General features: G+C 41.7%; 1 protein-coding gene across 4 annotated transcripts in view; it reads right to left on the minus strand.

Annotated features, from left to right (window-relative positions):
- Positions 1-24386, minus strand: part of MAK (male germ cell associated kinase) — a gene marked incomplete at both ends in the record, with an annotated part of 38454 nt that overhangs the window by 9735 nt on the left and 4333 nt on the right. For 3 of the 4 annotated variants that reach the window (XM_080710751.1, XM_080710750.1, XM_080710749.1), the window contains 7 exons: positions 4378-4526; positions 6634-6809; positions 12151-12462; positions 14251-14418; positions 15993-16164; positions 20188-20320; positions 23690-23769. In XM_080710751.1, the coding sequence (XP_080566877.1) occupies positions 4378-4526; positions 6634-6809; positions 12151-12462; positions 14251-14418; positions 15993-16164; positions 20188-20320; positions 23690-23769 (1190 nt within the window). The remainder of the gene's footprint in view (positions 1-4377; positions 4527-6633; positions 6810-12150; positions 12463-14250; positions 14419-15992; positions 16165-20187; positions 20321-23689; positions 23770-24386) is intronic. The other variant, XM_080710752.1, reaches the window with a different exon arrangement.

Raw genomic sequence — 24386 nt, forward strand, 5'->3', positions numbered from 1 at the left:
TCAGGTTTACATTCTCAACAGTGCTTTTTCATTTTGACCTGGTTTTAAAATCTCAATTACAGCCATACTTCTGATCCCAAGTAATTTTCATATCTTTCCAGTTAAAAAGGAAATGATCAGACAGGTCTGAAACACCCTGGAATGTATTCCTGAAAAACACGTTGGGAAGCAAAACTAGGAATGCATTTATTCTTTGCCAATGAGTTACATTGCCATTTTCACCACCAGAGGGATCCCTTCTAGGAAAGAGAGACAAATACTGACAAATTTCAGTCAGTGAAATGTCTTTTTTTTTTTTTTTTTTTTTTTAATTTCCAGGAATCTATGTTCTGGAAACTCTAGCACATCCCTGCCTTTGTAGTCTGATTAAAACTCTCACATGGCTGCAACACCAAAATTTAAAGACCTGCTGGTACCTGGAGATTCCAACACAAGCAGTTTTGTTCCTTTCAGAAGTGTGCCCCAACCCTTAACTGCAGCTCCTCTCACTTCCGCCCCTGAAGCATCCCTCACCTGTCCTTCACTATCATTTCTTCCTGTAAGCGATCAATCCCACCTAAGTGCAAACCCGCTCCAAGTCCCAAGTCTCCACTGCACCCCTTCCAGGGTGGCTTCATTTCTGAACTCCAAGAGTAGTCTGCACTTTCATTCCCTAACTCCTCGCCTCTCATCTCTGTCCCCTCTCCTCTATTTGTGGTACCGGGAATTGAACCCAGGGGTATTCTACGTTGGAAATACACCCCCAGCCCTACTTTGTTTTTATTCTGAAACAGGACCTCACTAGGTTGATAAGGGTCTCACTAGGTACTGAGGCTGTCCTCGAACCTGAGGTCCTTCTGTCTCAGCCTCCCAAGTACTGGGATTACAGATGTGCGACACCACGCCCGGCTCTCTCATCCCTTTTGAAGCCACACTCCCAGCTGGATCTCCCTTCAACCTCCTGTCTACTTCATACAGCTCTAGCAGGGTCATCTTCAAGACAAAGAATGCCAATAGGGCAACGACAAGGCTCACGTTTAGATCTCAAATAGTTCTTTGTAGACTGAAACCACTCAAGGTCATCAGAGACTTCTCCGCTGTCAAATTTAATTAGACATTTCTATCCCTTCCTATACAGCTGCTGGTGAATTTTCCCAGCTCAGCCTCTGGACACCACTTTCTCCTGGCCTTCCACCCTTATCTCTCAGGCTGCTTCCTTGAGGCCCCCTTTGTTAGCCTCCTCCTTTACTTCCCACCTCTACGGAGAAGCCCACTTTCCTTCTGTTTTCCTTTGAGGAATTTTATCCAATCCTGTGGATTCAAAGGCTGTCTGCATGCTAATGGTTTCCAAATCTGTTATCCTGGACCCAGGTCCCTTCTTGGAGATCCGGGCTCTTCCATCCCACTATCTGTTTGACCTCTCTTCTTTGGAATGTTTCCCAAGCATCTCAAATGTAACGCCTCTTCCTCACGCAGGAAAGACAGCATCTTCCCCCACCCAAGCCTGCTCCTCCTGAGCCTCCCCCATCACACCATCAGTACCTGTCACCACCAGCCAACCAAGAGCCAACATCAAGCAATCACCTTTTCCCTCATTTTCCACCAGCAATCCATCAGCATGTTCATTTCCAAAACAGTCCAAGAGCCCATCACCCTTTAAACCGTCATCTTTTCCTCGCTGACTGCTGTAGCTTCTTAACCCACCTCCCTGCTGCTAGTCTTATCCTCAAGTGACTTGTACAGCAGAGGGTCTACGTGACACTAAGTTAGATGCCACTCAGCTCCTCCCATGCCCTGCAGCAGACCAGGAACAAAGCCTCGATTCTTCCCCCTCTTCCCTCAGATCAGGAAGCTCCAGATGGGAAGCCTTTTGCTCCCAAACAAGAGCATTTCTCAGAACCCCCTCCTCCCCCATGAGCATGGTTTTGCAGCAGCCATAGCCTAGGTCATCTCTCTGCTTTCATAACAGCTCTTTTCTTTACCAGTTACTTTTCCTTGCTATCCACTATAACAAGCCCCCACCTGTCTTGGTCAATGCTATATATCCAGTGCCTGGAGCAGTAAGTACCTGGTACATTTTAGTTATTTAATGTTTATCACTGAGTAAATGGATTAAACAAATGAGTCAGTGTAATCAAGAATGGATGCTCACACAACCCACAGCTCCTAGAGCCTTTTCCCCATTGTGGAGCTCCCACACACTCCGTGTCCAGCAGTGGCTTCCTCCTCGGCACCGCAGTGAGCCGGGGCCTTGATTCACTCTCTATAGGATGATTTCAGCTTCCCCATGGCAAGCCTCTAAGCCCACGATGCCTTCTCCTGTCTACCATGTTCATTTCCATTCCCATTCTTTTGGCTAGTTTTATGTTTTTCTCTCCCAGTTTTTCTAACAACGGGAGTGGGTCCCAGGTGGATCGCCAGAACTGAAATGTATATGACTCCCTAAAAGTACTCAGAAAAATGTGTTATCTGGCAGTCTCTGGCTAACTGTCTACTCTCAGCCTTTTTTCTCATCTGCCTTACCCCTATACTCCAAATGAGTTTCTGGGAAATAAAGACTCTGGCTCACTTTCAGAGACTTAGATGTGAAAGATAAACAGTCTTCACATGAACCTCGTGGCCTACTCACGGTGTCTAGAAAGTACTCATGACTCCACAGAAACACCAAGGCAAAGGACCATCTCCTCCCCTCAGTGGACCTGATACATTTGTGTAGATAATACAGTGCTGTTAAAAACTGATTCCTTTTTAGAGTAAGACAAATTTTTAAATTTCATTTTTACTTGGATTAGGGGACAAAATGCTGCTTTCAGTCACATCATAACCCCCCGCTGCCTGTCTACACATTTCCCATGCTCCAGATCTGTACACCAGGTGTTTAACAGATGTCCCAGACTCGACTCTCTACCTCCACTCTCTTGTCCTCCCCTTAATCTTCCCTTTGCAGTTAAAGTCACCACCTACCCTATTGCCGAGCCGAATGCTCAGAAGATATGATGAACCAATTGCTTCTCTTCTGTACCGTCACCCATGCTAATCTTCAGCCACCCCTCCTGGTTCCCCTACTGAACCGCCCCACCCCCTGCTTCCTCTGCTCTGGAGCAAGGGGTCACCTCGTCTCATCTGCACGTAAGCAGTGGCCTCTTGACCAGTCTCCTTTGTCTCTGTGAACCTCTGGGGTGCTCTTCCCAGCAGCCAGATTGATCTTGTCAAAGCATACATCCGATCATTTAGGAAACAGTACAAAAATCTACATTTTATAGAAAGTTGTAATGAGGATGCAGAATTGCTTTAATGAAGTTAGCATTCGCTAAGTGCAAAGCCCTGAGTTCCATCCCCATCACCACAAGAAAAGCTAGTTATAATGATTCACTGCATGTGATTCATCAAAAAGAAGAGTATTATAAATTGTGACTACTAAATATGAAACTAAGTTCTCTTGGAAACATCTCTTCATGAGAAGGATGACACTTTTTCAAGCAGCTTATGATTCAACACATGAATATTTATTTCTGGCTCCACATGGGGCTCAGCACCAGTGCTCCTAGTTCTCATTCATATTCTCATTTATTTTCTCTCTCTCCCTTCGTCTGTCTGTCTATCTGTCTTGTTCATTTCTAGAGATAGAAACACTGAGAACCTGTTGACTCCAGGGGTGGTGTTTAGGGGAGCATATGCATCCTCTTCATTTCTGGCTGCTCTGCTTTTCTTTTGACTTTATTTTTTTTGGGGGTGCACTATAGTCTCACATCATGATGTGGATCACATTGACAATGGCATACATTCACACAGTACTTGGTGCCCTCTCCTCCCTTACTTCCCCATTTCCCATGCTCCCATACCAAGTGCCCAGGTTAACAATGTTATATTCACATGTATACACATAGTTGCAGGTAGCTTTTCCATTAATTAACGGCAGCCTTCTTCCTCCCCTACCCCTCCTTTCTGGCTTTGCTGAGGTTTCCCCTCCATTATCTTGGGTCCCTCTGGTATTCCTAATACTCCCTACCTAGCTTGAGCATATGAGAGAAAACATATGTCCCTTTTCTTTCTGTGCTTGGCTAATCTCACTTAACACAATGTTATCCAGGTCTTTCCATCTTCTTATGAATGACATAATTTTGTTCTTTATTGCTGAGGAGAATTCCATTGTGTGTATATCCCATAAGTTTATAATCCATTCATCTGTTGATAGACACCTAGCTTTTCTGGAGCAGGCTACCACTAGTAGCAGTGGCCAGAGGACCTTAAAGCTTTTGGCGATGGATGCTGCCATCAGAGGGCCCTGTGATCATAAATTTTGTTTCACTGGTGCCCTTTTACCAGAGAATCCAAGGCCTTTGGGCCTGCTGTACCTATATTCTGGTCAGCAATGGACCTTTCACTTTCTCTACCCACCTGGAAGGTATCTTGATTGTTTCAGGTAGTACTGTTTAGCGGTTGAAGCAGTTGACAATTCAGAATCAGATTTTAGGGAAATAGCAGGAGGTAGGTTCTTGTTTTCTCCTATCAAGTGGTTGGAGCCTGAGGGTACTGGTTCTGGAAGCCTTGAAAGTTGACATAAGGTAGCGTTACTGCATGAAAATCGAAATGTTCTCCCCCATTCCCTGTACAGTGTTTCAGACCTGCCAATGTGGAGTACTTACGTGGTTTCCTGAGTCCTTTTCCTGATAGAAATGCTAAAGGCCCCCAAAGATATTAGGCAGCACATGGAATTGCTTCCAGTGCCAGACCATGTGACAGAAAGCTTTACAACCCTCAATAACTTGCTTCTGTATAATATGGCTCTGTATTTCCCGACACTGCTGCAGTTATGGATTCAAAATATGGAAAGCTGGTACCCTGGGATGGTAGATGGCCATAGCCATCTTCATCTGCCTACTAAAGTAATTTTATAATTAGTAAGGTTCTTTGGGAATATGGTTGGGGATGAACTGAAGAGGGGAACGAAGTGCCAGGAAACCTCCGCCTGCACAGAAAACAGGTATTCATTTTCTGAGACGCACCTATTCCCCCAGAGGCAGAACAAAGTTGTGCAGTGGCTCAGCATTTGATAAACCATGTTTTAACTACCTCACTCTCTAAAACACTCTGGATCTTCAAAATAGTATGCACAATTTGTATCTCTAGGGTTTGAAAACTCAGCTGGTCCTATAGAACATTCTAGTACAATTAAAAGAATACTTGTCACTAACCTTTTGTGCTTCAGTGGTGTCAAATCTCCATGCTTCCCAACACAGACTAAAATGCCAGATTTTTGTTCTTGCCTGCCTGTCTCTGTTCCGCATCCTTCTCCTTCCTTCTTTTCCCCTCTAAGAATTTTACCTCTAAGTTAAACTGCCAGCCCTTTTTATTTTGAAAAAGGGTCTTGCAGAGTTGCCGAGGCTGGCTTCAAACCTGCAATCCTCCTGTCTCAGCCTTCCAAGTACTGGGATCATGGGTGAGTATGTGCTACTCTGCTCAGCTTTTTTGTTTCTACTATAAGGTGGTGGTGGTGGTTGTTTTAACAGTCTTTCTGTGTTGCCCAGGCTGGTTTCAAGTGATCATCCTGTTTCAGAGTCTTGAGTAGCTGGGACAACAGGTGTATGCCACTAAGTCCTGGCTAAAACACCCAATTTTTAGTGCACGGTTTTCCCTACAAGAGACACGTGTATAAGGAACAATAGAAAGCCTTTGGGCTGAAGGTACAGGGCTTGGATTTCCCCTTTGCTTAACATCGCAAAGACTGTTACACCCTAGTGTTGTGCGAGACTTGAAATGGCTTAGAGGTATGACTTTCTTGCCGAAAGCGGGGGAGAGATTAAATGGGCCTTTTCTCAAGTTCATGTATTTTAGGGAAGAGTACCTATGGAAACTGAGGATCTGTTCAGGGGTATGTGGACCCCAAAGGGAAAACTACAGCAGTGCCGAATGCCAAACCGATAACTTTCTCTGACTCAACTTTTATCCCTATTACTCTATGCCAAAGATGAGAAAATAAAGTATATTTTCAAAGTGTTCATAAAAATTTAACCCATCCTAACTTCCAAGCTGAATAATGCCTAAATGCTGACCTAACTCTTAAAAAGAAAAGGAACTGCTGGAGATGTTAAACTCGCAGGGAAATTTCAGGAAATGGCCAAATAAAGGTTAGAACAACAAGCAAGCTAATAATGAAATCTTGACACCACTGGAGGACACCATTATCTTTGCTTTCGATACACTGTGGCATGTGAATTTCAAATGGGAAAAGTGACCATTAATCCACAAATCCAGCAGCTGAGCGTGCTGGCCCACACTGCAGGCCCTCGCTTTAGAGAGCCAAAGCAGGAGTGTCGCCTGAGCCCGGAGTTCAAGACCAGCCTAAGTACTGTAGCAAGATCCTCATCTCAAAAACGGAAAAAGCCATAAAAGCAACATGAAAATCAAACAAGAACCCCTCCCTACACGCACACACATACAATTACACCATACCTACACACGCACTGATCATCCATTACTATGGGGAATCCAGATTCTTACGTTTTCAGAGGTATACATAAAGATTTGGGTTTTGTAGAAGAAAATATTAAGCTACTTTTTCGTTCCCTAACGTCTACATTCATTATGTTTAATGAGTAAAATAAAGTTGATAAATTGCAAAAAATTATTTTCCCAAGATATTTGAAATGTTACCGAAGTGGAGAATCTTTTTTCCTCTTTTCTTTGCAAACACCCGTGCTTGGCTTCTTGGAATGGGAGGCTCCAAAATCACAGTCTTCAACCTCTTCCCAGCTATCTCCCGACTTGAAGACAGTCTGACCCCATCGCCTCCTCGCACTTTTATGATGACCCAGGGTGCCGTTTGGCTTCTGTGGTAGAAAGACAGTCATCATGATCTGGAATCCTTTGCTGAAGGCCTTTTATGCACAACCATTCTACCAGGCACGAAGGATCCCCATTCTCAAGGAGCCTTCCACCAGCCATGTTTCACCTAAGGATGAGGACACGTTCTGAGGAATGTATCCTTAGATGACACTGTCATTGTGCAAACATCACAGAATGTACTTACACAATCCTAGACGGTATAGCCTAGTACATACCCGGGCTATAATCTATCACCTGTAGGTCAGAGGCTACAAACATGAGCAGCATGTTACTGTACTGAATACTGTGGGCAGCCAGAGTAGAATGGTTAGTGTTTGTGTATCTAAACACTTTCTCTATTTATATAGAGAAAAGGTAAAAGGAGCTAAGGGTGTGGTTCAGTAGCACAACAATGTTTAAGCAGGCCTGAAGCCCTGGGTTCAATCCTCAGCATATACACAAATAGGCACAGTATTTTAACTATATATTATATTTTAATAGTATACAAGATAAAAAATGATATGCACGTTTAGGGAGAGGTTTTTTTTTTTTTTTTTTGTTACTGGGATTCCTGGAAGCCCTTCTACCTCCGGGCTACACTCCCAGACCTATTTTATATTTTTTTATTTGGAAACAGGGTCTCTTAAGCTAGCAAGGCTGGCTCCGAACCAGCGTGATCCTCCTGTCTCTGCCTTCCAAGCACAGGGATTACAACCGTGCGCCACCACGCCCGGCTAGGGAGAGGGTTTGAGGGCTGAATGTTGCTCTGGGGGAGAAAAGAGTGAGCATGAGGCTTAGGATGTTACTTTGCATGGCTGTAGACTTGATTAACACTGTACACTTGGGCTACACTAAGTTTATAAAAATATTTTTAATAATAAATTAACCTTAGCTTAATTACTTTAACTTTTTTGAAATAATACTGAGGTTAAAATAGAAACACTTTCTAAAATGATAGCAATATTTTAGTTCCATTATAATCTTCTGGGACTACCATCATATGTATAGTACATTGTTGACTGAAACATAGCTATGCAGTGCATGAGTGTATTTAAAGAAATCACATACATGCACTCCCACCAACAGTGTGGAAGAGTGCCTATTTCCCTACATCTTGGCCAACATTTGTTGTTATTTGAACAAATGTTAAAGAAGCAAGCATACTTCTTTATGCTTACTACTCTGATTGGGGTTATATGGAATCTCAGTATAGTTTTGATTTGTATCTCCCTGATGGCTAGTGATGTTGAACATTTTTTCATGTATCTATTACCATTTGTATGTCTTCTTTTTTGAAGTGTCTATTCAATTCAGTTGCCCATTTCCCTCTTTCTTTCTTTCTTTCTTTCTTTCTTTCTTTCTTTCTTTCTTTCTTTCTTTCTTTCTTTCTTTCTTTCTTTGTGGTACTGGGGACAGAACCTAGGGGCATTCTACCACGGAGCTACACCCCGGCCCAATTTTTATTTCTTTATTTTGAAACAGACTCACTGAGTTGCAAAGGGCCTAAGTAGTAGCTAAGGCTGTCCTCAAACTGTGACCCTCTTGTCTCAGCCTCCTGAATGCTGGGGTTAGAAGTGTGTCCCACCACGCCCAGCTTGCCCATTTCTTGATTGGGCTGTTTTGCTAATGGATCCACCATACAATCCAGCAAAACCACTACTGGGTATTTTTCCAAAGGGGGTAAAATCAGGGAACTACAGTAACATATGCATACCCATGTTCAAAGCAGCACAATTTGCAATAGCCAAAATATGGAACCAACCTAGATGTCCATCAACAGATGAATGGATTAAAAATTATGGAATATACACACAATGGAATTCTACTCAGCCATAAAGAAGAACAAAATTATGTCATTCATAAGAAGAGGGAAAGACCTGGAGAACATTATGTTAAGTGAGATTAGCCAAGCACAGAAAGAGAAGGGACATGTTTTATACAATATTCTCAAGCTAGGGAGTATTTGGGATACCAGAGGAACTCCAGATAATGGAGGAAAAACCTTAGCAAAGCCAAGAAGAAAGGGTAGGGGAAGAAGAAGGGTAAGGTTAATTAATAAGAAAAAACTACCCGTGACTATGTGTATACGTGTGAACATAACATTATTAACCTGGACACTCGGTATCAGGAGGGAGGGAAATGGGGAAGAGGGGGAGGGCACCAAGTACTGTGTGAATATATGCCGTTGTCAACATGATCCACATTATGATGTGAGATTATAGTACACCAATAAAAAATATATATATACACACTTAAAAGCACTGGCAAAAATAAGTAGCACATGCCAAAAACAAGAGAGGTGTTCAGAGAGAGGAACTTAGGATCGGGGGAGGGGGGCTTAAATATTTAGGATTTGGGATCTGAGTTGATATTTTGTTGATCCAGAAAACTTAAACTTGGTTGTGACTTTTGGGGCAAGTGACTTGACTTTTCAAAGCCTTGATGTCCTTCTTATGTGGGGACATCCTTTAGTAAGGAGGACCTAAGGCTGGCATATCTCAGGGTCTTTCTTGTTGCCTCTCCAAAATGCAGACACCACGCCTGAAAGAACAACAGCCATCTTGTGGCGAGGGGGCCTGAAAGCCGCCTGCTGAGGGGTGGCAGGGGAAGAAGGAAGCAGCCTGGTTCCTTTGGAAGCTGCAGGAGCTCTGGGTTGCCCATCTCCTGGCTTCCTGTTATTTGAGAAAAATAATCCTTGTTTGTTCAAGTCACAGTGGTCAGGTTTCGTAACAACATAATCCTCATGCACACAGAGGAAAAGGACAGGGATGACTTGAAGGTCTGAGTCTGGCTGTCTCGGCGTGGTGGCACAGTAACAGAAATAAAGAATGAGGAAGAAGTCCAAGTTTGAGGCAGATAATGAGCTTGTTTAAACACATTTACAGAGAGTGGCTTGGGGGCAAATGGACTGACAAATCTCAAAGGCAAGTGAAGATCGGCGAATGGAGTTGGGAAGGAAGGTGAGCTCTGCTGGGAGCAAGAGGATGCTGCGGGATCGGCTCTGCTAGTGCGTGAAGCCGCCCGTGGTGTCACCGCGACAGACAATGACAGGAGGAGGCATTTGCCAACTTCTATACTGTTGTTTTCTTTGCCCGAGAGAACAATCTCTAGACTGAAGAGAAAGAAAGAAAAAAAAAAAAAAAAAGATCTGAAGTGGAGCTGATGGGAGATCCCTGCAGCTGAGTGCTGGCCCCGTGTCTATTGAGCTGTTTTGGGGTTCCGGTACCAAGCACTTATGAGCAGCATGTGTAAGTATAAGGTCCAAGGAACCCTGCATGTGTAGAAGACTGGAGAGGAGAAAATAATTTTCAGTGTGGAGGGTAGATTTTGGCAAACTCCACATCAGTTAACTTGGCCTGAGAAAGATTCTAAAATCACCTTTTTGTGTGAGGGCTAAGGGGAAGAAAAAACAAAACTGGTGAGTCATATTCACCACCGTCTCTCACCAAGAGCAAGTCATGAATCATTAGGTGTGGTATTATGTGGACTATGCTCATAAGATAATTTCTTATGGTATCCTTACCAACAACAAAAGTGGATTAGTACATGGTTCAATAATTTGACAGCATACGGAGTAACGGGCCACTAGAAGAAGGTTCTAGTGTCTTCTCATGAGGTCACCGCTATTTTGTTCATCATGAAGATAAAGGAAAAAAAAATAAGTCTCTAAACAAACCCATAGCTGACAATAAATTGGGCAGAATGGTTAAAATGAAAAGAAAAAAAAAAAGAGGGGTTCAAGCATAATGAGAAAACTGAGAGATAAGAATGTGGTCTTGTAGCTTTGTGAATCCTAGGGATCAAATGCACAAGTAGAGCTACAGAATATGTCACTTAGCAGAAGCATGTATAAATAACAGAAGGCTCGATCCCAGCTCCGGAACCCACTGGCTATATCAAGATCTAGGCTGGGTTACTGAGGACTTTAGAGAATGCGCACACACGAGTGCACAGCACTTAGCAGCTACTGACTAAATATTAACTCCCCTTCTCCTTCCCTCTCCATTTGTATTAGTATTTGATGCACCTTCCAAGAAAAAAAAAAAAATAAAACCCAAATGTAACCCTTGGTGGCAGCGGTGGGCCCGAGTTCTAGAGTTTTGGAGGTGACTCTCCTGCTCCTGTTCTCCATCCCCCTTTGCCCCTGGCTCTGGCAGCCTCGTCCTGAGAGGGAAGGGGATGGTGAGGGGACTGAGAGGCGCGCCAGGAGTGGTGCCCAGGCAGAGCACAGGGGAGATTTCCTTTTCCTAGAGAAAAGTCAGATCATGTACAGGCTATTTCAAATACCTAAAAGGCTGCCTTTCTAGAGAAGCTCACTTACTGATTTATTTAACTTACTGTTTCACTTACTGATTTATTTAATTATTTATTATTTATGTGGTACTAGGGATTAAATCAGGGGCATTCCACCTCTGGCTATTTTTAATTTTTTATTTTGAAATAGGGTCTCACTGTGTTGCAGAGGGCCTCGCTACATTGCTGAGGCTGGCCCTGAACCTGTTTCAGCCTCTCAAGTACTGGACTTAAAAGTGTGTACTACCATGCCCAGCAGCTTTTATTAAATAGCTGCAGAAAATCAGGTTTTAGCTCAATATAATAAGAACTTGCTGATATTCAGAACTGTCTCTAAGACAAAGTGAGTTCCTTAGGAACATGGAGGTAGTTTTAAAATAGTGTGAGTAATTATTCATTCAACAGAAACTTATTAAGAGTCTACCACATGGTAAGCACTTTTAGGTTTGGGGACTGTATTGATGAACAAGACATTCCTGACTTCGTGGACTTTGCATTTTAGTGGGAAGGGCCTGATAATACACAGTAAACGTAAGACACGAGTCATTAATGGCATGTTAGGACATGATTAGTGCTGTTGGGGGCTGTGGAGGTGGGGGTCCTCGCTTATACTAGGATGGCAAGGAATGAGATACAATATTAAAATGATCTTTAGTCCTAAAAGGCCACGGTGCAAATGTACTTGGAAGAATACACCCGAGAGAATAGCTGAGCTCCAGGAATTAAAGAGCAGAAAGAGGAACTTTGATCTATCCCTGACGTGTTTAAAAGCAGTAGTAAATTCCTGCCAAGATCCTAAGGCTTATGATCATTCAATTCTGTCTTTGAACTCTTTTAAAGGAACTGTTAAAGGAAATGTGTAACAGGGAAGCTTAACTTCCATTCTGGAAGCTTTCCTTTCCATACACCGTATTAGGATGCTGTATCAAACGCCTACCAGAGGCAGCAGGGACTTTGACACAGAATGAATGGTCTTTTCTGTCATCCCCAACCTCATGAGAGATGCCTCGACAGACTCCCGATCCCTCCGCCCGACTATCTCTGGCTACTTACAGCTGACGCATGTTTCATGATACTTGGAAACAGTGTTTGCGGCGGTTTCTGTTGACTCTGTTGCTTTGGAGGCTGCAGGGCGTCCACGTCCTGCGGAGGCTGAATGGACCGCAGCGGTGGGTGGCTGGGTTTGGACGGGGGCTGCCCTACAGTCTGATCAATTATGTCTGGCAGAGGCTTAGGTTCTAGTGCAACTAAAGATGGCTTCGATTCTAGTGGCTGCAGCTGCTTATTCAAAGGCTGTTTTGATTCCAGATGGTGTGAGGAAGGGCCTAATACTTGACCGACTTGAAAATATGGGTGTTTCAATGCCTACAAAAGCACAGAAATAGTCTATTACATGACATTTACATTTAGTTAAATGTTTCCAAACTTAAACTATGCACACCCTTTACTTGGAATAAGCTGCCCACTATTAACAGTGAATGTTTGTTCCCTGACACTGGGCCAGAGTTTTACGGTTGCTCATGATACACCACCACTGACCTATATCCCCGGCACCCCAAATTTTAATTCTTTAGTAATCAAATCTTTGTGATTTTCCCCTTCATACTTTCTTTTATACCAATGTTTTTCTCGCCTTGAGATCAAATATTCATGCTTTTTTTTTTGTGGTACTGGAGTTCCTGGAAGCCCTTCTAGCTCCAGGCTACACTCCCAGATCTATTTTTTATATTTTTATTTGGAAACAGGGTCTCCTAAGCCAGCGCGCGGCTGGCTTCGAACCTGCGCGATCCTCCTGTCTCCGCCTCCCAAGCGCGGGGATTACAAGCGTGTGCCACCACGCCTGGCACAATATTCATGCTTTTAGTTAATACTTTAGCTTTTAAAATATATACATACATTATTTAATCCCTCTGTGACTTATGTATAAAGCATAATGAGAAATTAGAACCTAAATTTACTTTTTCCCTAAGAGCTGTCAAGTCGTCCCAGCCCCAAGAACTGAACAGCCCTGCCTGTCTTCCTGTTGGTAACGCCACGTTTAACTTATATATTCTGCAACATGAAGCCATTTGTCAATTCTTATGCCAGTACTTTCACTGTTGACATAATCATCACTTCACAGATCATTTTAGTATCTAACAGGCAAGCTGTCCACCCTAGCACACTATCTATTATTGTTCAAACATGTCCTGACTATTTGTTTTCCAGTTGTTCATCCAAAAGGCCTTTAGAAGACATTTTCTTAAGTTTTTTTTTTTTTTTTTTTTTTTTTTTTAAATGATGTGTGTGTGGTACTGGGGATGGAACCCAGGGGCATTCTACCTCCGAGCTCCACCCCCAGCCCTATTTTTTATTCTTTATTTTGAAACAGGGTCTCACTGAGTTGCAGAGGGCCTCACCAAGTAGCTGAGGCTGCCCATGAACTGCGATCCTCCTGTTTCAGCCTCCCAAATGCTGGGATTACAAGCGTGCACCACCATGCCCAGCCATTTTCTTAAGATTTTAAAAAGCAAAGCAACTCTTGAGTGATTTTCACATTTAAATAATAAGAGTACAATAAAAGTTATTGAAATTTAAAGTCTTTTTTTTTTTTTTACAAATAAAGAGACAGCATTTTAAAGACCTGGACACTTGGTCCAGGAGTCACAAAGAAACCAAGGGTGGGTGCCGCAATGCTGCCCTCTTGTGGGGGCCAGAGGCTCTACATGGTTACCCCCGTCCCAGGGAGGGATGGTTTGCTGTTGTGTAAAGTGATCAAGGATGCCAGCCCTCAACCGAAGGCCAGCATACCAAACTCTATTGTGCTGAGGATTGGAGATGCCTTTTTTGCTGCCTGTGATAAGTGTTCCAGAACTAGTTTATCACGTGTCTGAATGATCATTACAGATTGATAAATTGATTCCATTTCAGCCTTGTATTATTCCTCTTTTGAAACACAAAACAAGGAAAATTATTACAATGGCTATTTTGGAAATTCTCCTAAGAATCTCATCTGCCTACAAGTTGATTCATTATCACATCAGATGCTTTTGGGCTTTTTTTTCTCTTGGTAAGACCCGGCTTGAGAACAGACTTGTCTTTGCAAATGAAAAACACCCCTGGTATTATAAAACGGTACGGGTGTAAAAGGTTTAGTGTACAAATGTGTCTTACCTGGCTTGCTGTTGGTCGTTTCTTTGGATCCCAGTTCAACATTTCAGTCATAAGCTGAATGGCTTCATTACTGGCATTGGGGATAAGAGTTTTCAAGTTTATAGGGACACACTGGGGAAAGCGGAAGTTTATAGAGGATGCAAGCTGGTACCCTTCGGGCCAGTCACTCTGTAGGGGAACATATGTGTGGGCAGGGGGCGCAAAAGAAAAGTGTGCTTAGTCACCAATTTAAGACCAGTAATAATATAAAAATCATTCACGCATAAAACTTTAATGTTGACTCATATAAATAAATGGGAAAACAAAAGACTGAATATAGAAAGAACATGTAATTATATGATAGAACATTCTATAGGGAAAATGAGAAAGCACTATTGTAAGTTTCAAAATTAAACTATCTTGTTTCTTATATTTTGGTATTAGGGATTAAGGGTTGAAGCCAGAGACATTCTACCCCTGAGCTATACCCCTAGACCTTTTTGTTTTTTGCTTTGAAATAGGGTCTTGATATGTTGTTGAGAGTCTCAGTAAGCTGCCGAGGCTGCCTCAAACCTGTGATCCTCCTGTCTCTGCCTCTCAATATTGGGACTGCATGTGTGTGCCAGCACACCTGGTTTTGGATCTTGATGATGACGACACTGGTGACTTTGAACAAGTGAGGATAAGAGCTTTGCAAAAATGCTAAATCCTACAAAAATCCTCATCATATATATTGCACCTAATGTTAAGAATTATACACAACTAGTATATGAAAATAATGATTATGTCAAAGCCTTACTATCTACATTTACTTGTCTAAGGTTAACTATAAGGAACATACTGATTTAATTAGGATGTAATTATACATAATGGTTGCACTTATTAAGTACATCTCAGGAAGTAAGGTTTACCTGAAATGTAATATTAATTGAAAACATCCACAGCAGAGGTATAGAAATGGAAATGAGAAAAGGTTAAGAGAAAATAAGGTCTAGGAGCCCAGCATGGTGACACACACCTATCATCCTAGTACTTGAGGGCTGAGACAGGAGGGTTGCGGGTTTGAGGCCAGCCTTAGCAACTTAGCAAGGCCCTCAGCAGCTTAGCAAGACCCTGTTTCAGAATAAGACACAGAAAGTGTTGGAGGTGTCGCCTGGAGGAAGAGTGCCCTTGGATTCAATCCCCAGTATTACAAAAAAGAAAATCAGGTCCAAGGCCCCAGGGGCTAATGAGTCAATGTTAAGGGGGCACTCACAGAGCAAGGAGGGAAGGCCCAGAGAGCTGTCTACGTGTTCCTCAAGTAGCCATCACCCCAAGGCCATACTCTAGACAACTCTCCTCAAGATCTTATGGAGAGATAAGCACTTTTTCTTTAGTCTGGTGGGATTCTGCTTTTTGCAATCCTATCCCACCCCAATTAAAAAAAATAAAGGTTATGCCGGGCGTGATGGCACATGCTTGTAATCCCTGCTCTTGGGAGGCGGAGACAGGAGGATTGCGCGAAGCCAGCCATGCTGGCTTAAGAGACCCTGTTTCCAAATAAAAACATATATAAAAAATAGGTCTGGGAGTGTAGCCCAGAGGCTTCCAGGAACCCCAGTACCACAAAAAAAAAGATTATGAGAAAACCAATAAAGAATAATAGTATTTGAAAATATCAGATAACCAGGCAAAAGTTATAACTGAGTTATAAAATTAAAAGCAACATAGAACACGTTGGAAATAATGAAAAGTTGTCAAAGCTTTGGCATAAGAATACTTACTTTCTTGGGAGTCCCTAGAACTTGACAAATTTTAAAGATTTCATCAACCTCACTTGTCCCTGGGAAAAGTGGTCGTAATGTATATAGTTCGGCCATTATACTCCCCACGGCCCACACGTCAATGGGAGAACTATACACCGAAGATCTTAACAAAACTTCAGGAGCTCGGTACCTTTGGAAACAGAAAAGAAGACAGGGAAAGGCTATTTGGAGTATGATTTCACAGGTAGGTGGGCATTTCTATCAACAAATATTTATTAAGTGCCTCCTGTGTGTTGGGCATTTGTACAATGTGCTGGGATAAATGGATGTGACATGTGTTCCCTGACCAAAGACTATTAGTGGGGCTGTGTATAAATGTAGATAAAATGCCCATGTAGCTGAGTCAGGAACACCAACGAATAACAGGAAAATAAGTACTCTGATGTATTAATAAAAACATACACAAAGCATTATTCCCGGCACAGATTTACAGAATGGGTAGAAAATGAAAGGTTATCCTGTAGTGGTGAATTACCTCATTTGTTCTTAGCACTCATACCATCAATCCACTCCTTTCTGTAGATGGTATTTTAACTGGAAAAAATATTCACAAGAGCAAAGAAACTGTGTAAACCCAGAATAATTTGCTAATAGAAAATAGTCTTAATTTTAACTTTTTCCACATTGAAATCTGTAGATATTGTAGTTCACATGTTTTTAACATTTTTTTTTTTTTGGTGGTACTGGGGTTCCTGGAAACCCTTCTACCTCTGGGCTACACACTCCCAGACCTATTTTATACTTTTATTTGGAAACAGGGCCTCTTAAGCCAGTGAGACTGGCTTCGAACCTTCTCGATCCTCCTGTCTCCGCCCCCCAAGTGCAAAAATTACAAGCGTGCAGATTGTCTTTTTGTTTTTATTCAGTTCTTTCCTTGACAAATATTTTAACGGCTTAATGAGATATATTTCACATAATACATCATTGACCCTTTAAACTGTACAATTCAATAGCTTTTACTATATTCAGAGCTGTGTGTCCATCACTGCCATCAGTTTTAGGATGTTTTCTTTATCCCAAAAAGAAACCCCACACCTCTTCCCACCCCTCTCCCAATAGTCCCATGTTCCCAGCCCTAGGCAACCACTAATTTAATTTCTGTCTCCATTTGCCTATGCATAACAATGGATTGTACACTCATTGGCCCTTTGTGACTTGCTTTTTCCACTTAGCATAACATTTTCAAGGCTTGTTCACACTGTAGCATATACCAGCACTTCACCCATTTTGTTGCTGAATAACATTCCAATATATCAACATGCCATATTTATTTATTTATCAGTCAATAGATATGTGGGTTACTTCTACTTCAGGGCTATTATGAATAGCTGCTATGAACATTCATGTTTAGGTTTTTGTGTGGACACATGTTTCACTTCTCTGGGTCTACACCTGGGTGTGTGATTGCCGGCCCCCATACTGACTGTGTCTAACCACCAAGGAGCCACAGACTGTCTCCAGAGCATCTGATCACTTTACATTCCCGTCACCACTGTGTTAGGATTCTCCTTTCCCCACATTCTCAACACTTGTTATTATCCACTTTGACAATTATTTTTATGAGACAGAATTGTCTTCAATGTTTTGCCAAATTTGGAGGTAGAGATGCTTTAAATCTTCTCACTTTCATTTCTGTATAAAATCTAAATTTACCTAATTAAAAACAGAATCTCCTTCCTAAGAATCTTCCACAAGAGATTTTTCCAAACCGAATTACATATCACAGAAACATCTACATTATTTGAATTTATCAATTTGTTCGTTGTTTTCAGATTTTACTTTCAATAATTGCATCTGCTATAAGCTTGAAAGGCTCTGAGTTTGTGGTCGGTCCTTCATTTATCAAAAATTCTGATTAAAGATTTCTAAGTGATTTGGAACAAAGCATAACTAAAATTTAAAGAATGTACAATTAAGGTAGATGCCATTGCAAATCACATAAATTGGTTTACAAAATAATTAAGGGCAATAATAGACAGCAAAGGCATAAGGTGCCATGGTCAATTTGTTTCTTGTAGTGAACATCAGTTTCTTCATAAAATTTTTGAAGTTCAGTTACTCTACCTTTATAAATATGTGTATGATTTGTAAATTCTGACGTGTGTGTGTGTGTGTGTGTGTGTGCACGCGCGTGTGCGTGATACTAAGGATTAAACTGAGAGGCAGTCTACTTTTGAGCAACATACCTAGCTCTAGCTCTTTTTGTTATTTTGAACCAGGGTCTTTCTAAGTTGCTGAGAGTCTTAAGTTGCTGAGGTCAGTCTTGAACCTGTGATCTTCCTATCTCGGCCTCCCATGTACTGGGATTATAGGTGTGAGCCACCACACTTGACTGATCTCATTCACTCTTCAGATTTTAAACACTCAGATCTGTGGTGATGCTTACAGCCCAGCCTCTCCCTTGAATTCTGGATTATATATCTTGCTGACTACTTTGAGACCTGTAACTTGTGTCAGAGCCATCTCACTCAACCCAGAACTCTGCTTTCTCCCCTCACATCTCCGCAGCATTCCCCATCTCAACTCGTGGTACCTTCAACCTTCCAGCTACTCAGGATAAACAGCTTGTGCCTTCTCTTATCCCTCATACTGTATTCATCAGGAAACATGCCCAGCATCCCAGTTCTCACCAACTCCAACCTGCAGGTCCAAGTCATTTTTTGGGGTCCAAATTATTGGACTCTCTGCTTCTGCCCTTAGCCTCTAAAGTGTCCTGAGCATGCCAGCCAGAATGCCTGCAAATGTATCAGGCCGTGGCACACCTCCTCCTTCAGCCTTCCAGTGGCACGCCAGCTCCTTCAGACTCAAACACCAGCCCTTACGGTGACCCACAGGGCCCTGCGTGAACTGGCCACCCCACGGACTCTCTGACCTCAGTTCCTTCTTCTGCCCCCTTATTTATCTTGCTCTTTGTAGAATTTACTAAGGGCACACTCCTGTATCAAGACCTTTCTCTTAGCACTCGCTCTGTCTGAAAGATCCTACCTGCTCTGGCATCTGCCCCAGGGCTATTCTAAGTGAGACCCACCATTAAAACAGCATTTCCCCCTCTCTCCAATTCCCTGATCTCTTCTCCATATTTTAATCACCATGTGGTATATACATTTGATGTACATGTGATACATACATGTGATATATACATATTCTTATGTGATATATATGTGTGTGTATGTGTGTGTATGTATATATATATATATATATATATATATATGGGGTTTTTTAAACCAGAGTATAATATACATACAGAAAAATGCACTTTTGAGAGTACAGCTTGATGAATTTTCACAATCAGAAGGCACCCATGGACCCAGCATCCAGGTCAAGAAATGCTTGTTAGCAGCATCCAAGGGGCCCCTTGTGCACCTGCCCAGTCACCTCTGCCTCTCCACACCTCCCCTGAGAACCACGGTCCTCACTTTAAGTGGCATCCTTTAGTCTTCTCTATCTTTTCACTTTATTTAAATGAAACCCTAAAGCATATCCTTTTTCTTCTTGGCGTCTTGCTGTCAACATTATTTCTGTGCAGTTCAGCTGCAGCGCTGCATTATAGTACAGACTGTTCATTCTCGTGCCGCACCCTGCTGCTGCCGATGGTATTTGGACAGTGTGCAGTGGGGACTACTGTGTGACACCTGGTCAACCCGCCTGTCCTTCTGTTAGTGACTCACAGTACTTGTGGCACGCTCGCTTGTGTATCAGCTATCATATAAATAGACGAGGCAGGGATTCTTCTTTTCTGTTTTGTTCGTGGCTGTGTTCCAATGCCTAAAACAATGTATGGCCTGTTACAGGTGTTCAGTAATATGTGCTGAACGAGATCCCTTTTCTCTTGAGATACTGGGGATTGAACCCCAGCCTTATACATGCAAGGCAAGCTTTCTACCACTGACTTACACCTGCAGCCCATTTTATATTTTTACTTTGAGATAGGATCACACTAAGTTACTCAGATTGGCCTGCAACTTGCAATCCTCCTACCTAGCTAGGATGAATCCTTTGTCCTTATTTCATTGGTCAGAATCAATGACAAAAGTCATTTCTATATTTTGTTTAAATACCCAATATGGAACCTCCAGAAAGAAAGGTAATAGTTCTTCATAGGAAAACTTCACTAAAGACTTATGGCTCAGGGGAATTGCATAAAACTACATACCATCTGGTAGACACATAATCAGTATATGGTGGTTGTGACCTTAATTCTCTCGCAAGTCCAAAATCAGCAATTTTCACAAGTTCTGGACCCATACAGAGCAAGTTCTCTGGTTTCATGTCCCGATGAAAAAAGCCTTGACAAGACAGAAAGGAAAAAGCATAATAAATTATCGTGTTTAAACACAGTCTTATTTGGTTCACGGACAAAACATAAGCGAGTCTCTCTATTGTAATTAGAAACGTGGCTTTAGAAAAACAAACTACACCTATTGTCTAAAAAGTGATGGGATGTGGGGACCCTGCTTTCAAAATGATTTGACAAGAGCGCTCACAGGGTATATAAGATCATTTAGAAGCACCCATTTAGCCGGGCGTGGTGGCGCACGCTTATAATCCCCCCGCCATTGGAAGGCGGAGACAGGGGGATTGCACTGGTTCAAAGCCAGCCGCGCTGGCTTAAGAGACCCTGTTTCCAAAAAAATATATAAAAATAGGTCTGGGAGTGTAGCCCGGAGGTAGAAGGGTTTCCAGGAACCCCAGTACCACCAAAAAAAAAAAAAAAAAAAAAAAAAAAAGAAAGAAAGAAAAAGAAACACCCATTTAACCAGGCAGTGGAACAAACAAACTTGTAATCCCCATACTTTTGAGGCTGAGATAGGAGCACAGATTTGTGGCCAGTATGAGCAACTTAGTGAGGTCCTCTAAAACTTAGTGAGACCCTATTTCAAAATAAAAAAATAAAATAGGGCTGGGGGGTGTAGCTCAGAGGTAGAATGCTATGGGGTTCAATTCCCAGTGTCTGTCTGTCTATCTGTCTGTCTCTGACTTGAAGGGAATCCTGTGCTCAGGGCTGTCTCACACGTACGGGCTATACACAGAGGGCTGAGGCTCTAATGGCTTGCCAGTCACAATTGTAGATGATTATCACAAGAGGGGTTTCATGTAGCTTTGGGGATAGGATTCCTGAGCCTAAGTGTTTTCAGTCACTTCAACCCCAGTGTGGGCTCCATGTTTGCGACATCTCCAACAGTTTTATACTCTCAGTTTCTCTGGAACATCTTACTTAAAATAGCTGTTAAGGTCCATCTCACTAATGTCCAAGATACAGTCATTGCACTTCACAATGTAAAGACAGGAGAGTGGACATGTGATGGTAAAGTGGCATTAATCCATGAAATCCTTGGGAACTCACCAATTAAATATTTACCCAAGGTTTTCCCAAGGTTTACTAATATGTTGTTAATTTGATCCTTTGTGTGTGTGTGTGTGTGTGTGTGTGTGTGTTGTGTGTGTGTACGGTGCTGGGGATTAAACTCGGGGTCATTCTACCTCTGAGCTACACCCCTAGCCTGATGTTTTTTAATTCTTTACTTTGAAACAGGGTCTCGCTAAGTTGCAGAGGACCTCACTAATAGCTGAGGCTGGCTGCGAACCTGGATCCTCCTGTCTCAGCCTCCCAAGTACTGGGATTACAAGCGTGCACCACCACGCCTGGCTAATATGGTCCTATTTTAACTAAATATTGCTTTCATTACTTGACAGCTACTACTTAAAATTTTGTTCTCAAAATATCACACCTGACATCTGTGTTTTGTCCCTTGCCCTTAGAACCTGGTTCCCCAAATCACTATGTAGTCCACAGTGAATACAGTCGATTCTCGATCATTCGTGTTATTTACTTTAAGGCACAATTTTTTTTTTTTTTTTTTTTGGTGGCATTGGGGGTGGAACCCAGGGGCAAAATTTTCTATCTCCGGGCTATACTCCCAGACCTATTTTATACTTTATTTGGAAACAGGGTCTCACTAAGTTGCTGAGAGCCTCACTCAGTAGCTGAGGCTGGCTTTGAACCTGTGTAGTACTGCTGTCTCAGCCTCCCAAGCGTGGGGATTACAAGCGTGCACCACCACGCCCGGCCTTAAGCCACAATTTTTAAATTTTAAGCTAACTTCCTCCTTCAACCTGTTATGCTTTGAAAGTGGACTATAGAATAAATCAACTCAAGCAATATTAATAATTATCATGCTGCCAGGCACGTTGTGCATACTTGTTATTCCAGTACTTGGGAGGTTGAGAGGAGGATCACAGGTTCAAAGCTAGCCTCAGCCATTTAGTGAGACCCTTGGCAACTCAGTAAAACCTGGTTTCAAAATAAGAAATAAAAAGGGCTAGGGTGTGGCTTGGAGGTAGAATGTCCCTGGGTTCAATCTCCAGTACCCCCCCCCCCAAAAAAAAAGGAAAGAGAAGAAACACAAAAGTTTTCATGCTGAGCAGAGTTTAAAATGCATTGAAAACCAGCTATTCAATATGAATAATTAAAACAGCATAGGATCCTGTATTTTTATTTAAATGACTGACCTTTACCAACAAAATATAATGGACTATTCAAGGGTGCGGGAATTTTAAAAAGACCTGAGTAGTTCATATCTAATAAAACACTTGGGAATTCAAGAAAGTTCTCAAGGTACTTATGTGGAGTTCTACATAGCATTTTGGGGGGACAAATTATTTCCGGTAAAAATTAAGGGAAAAAATATAATCATATATTATATATGATATTATATTACATATTATATGTGATTATATATACATGTATGATGAGACCGGGAAGGAGCCTGTGGTGCCAGCCGCCAGTCCTCAGTCTGCTTTCAGAAGGCAGTAGTAGAAGGATGTGCTTTTCTAACTTATCACCTAAACACATGGTGCTTTTGAACAAATGTGCGTGAAAAATAACTGTGTTAGCATTTTGGACTAAAAATTATTTTGGCTTGATAGATATGCAAAAAAGAGCAAGCTAAAATGACAGAAATTCCTAGAAAATAAAAATAAGTATCTGCTTTACTTTCATTCAAGAATAGGAACAACTGAATATAAGTGCTAAGGACAACTCTGAAACCCCACACCAGAGGAGCATCATTACTGAAGTGTCAGGGACTTGCCGTGCTAGACCAAAGGATTCCAGACTTTTTCAGAAGAAGCCCTTTTACTGTCTCTGTTTCCATGATGGGATTAGAGGACATGAGGTCGCAGGGTGGGTTTATGACAACTGAGACTACAGGCTGATGACCAGACTGTGAAAAATTCTGCCACAGCCGGGCGTGGTGGCGCACGCTTGTAATCCCTGCGCTTGGGAGTCGGAGACAGGAGGATCGCACAGGTTTGAAGCCAGCCTCGCTGGTTTAGGAGACCCTGTTTCCAAATAAAAATATAAAAAAATAGGTCTGGGAGTGTAGCCCGGAGGTAGAAGGGTTTCCAGGAACCCTAGCACCACCAAAAAAAAAAAAAAAAAAAAAATCTGCCACAAAGTAAAATGGTAATATAGATATATCCTACTTGATGTAGAATTATAAAAAATAAAAATTTTTAGATAAAAAGTCCCCGTGTGAAGACAGATACCCAAATCTGTGGTTATCTAATATAAAATTATTAATAGTTGATATACAATTTCTATGCATGATCATGACAGTACAGAGGCAGGGAAATGAGACTTATATGAAACCTACCGTGTTTATGGATAAATGCCAGCCCTTGTAATATCTGATACATAATATTTCTGATGACTGACTCGGGGAACAATTTGTTTCTGGAAGAAATGAATGAAATCTGTTAGCCAACCAGTACAAAGATGGCAGATATTCCTCTGTTGGCCTTATGATACTGGCTAGAGGTATAGTTTATAGATCTATAGATATGAAATTTAAATTTGAGATGTGAAACATCTTAATCATAAATTTAAAATGGGAAACTTTTTTTCTGTTCTGATGTTTCATAAAAATTCAAACCCAACAGTGAACAGTCAATAAATAGTTAAAATCAAATTGTTCCACAAGGAGCAAAGTAAGTTGGAAAATTAAATAACTATGAGATAAGTGTGAAAATCTGTATCATGTCATTTATATACTTGTAATTTTTCTAGTATTCACATTTTAAAAAGCAAATGAAACAGAAAAAGTTAAGTTTTAAACTTATTTTAAAATTTTAATTTTTTAAATTTATTTTAACTGATACATATACATAAAAGTTACACATTAGTTTATTTTAACAATAAATGCAGAAAATATCATTTTTAGTTTCAAGTTTTCAAAACCTAGTGTATAATTTATTGCATATTTATAGCATAGTTCAGCTGAGTTATTTCAAGCGCTCCATGGCCACGCATGGCAAGTGGCTGCCGTGGATGATGCGGCTTCATGGTGTTTA

Source organism: Muscardinus avellanarius (assembly GCF_963383645.1).
Source record: "Muscardinus avellanarius genome assembly, chromosome: 14".
NCBI classification, from domain to species: Eukaryota; Metazoa; Chordata; class Mammalia; order Rodentia; family Gliridae; genus Muscardinus; species Muscardinus avellanarius.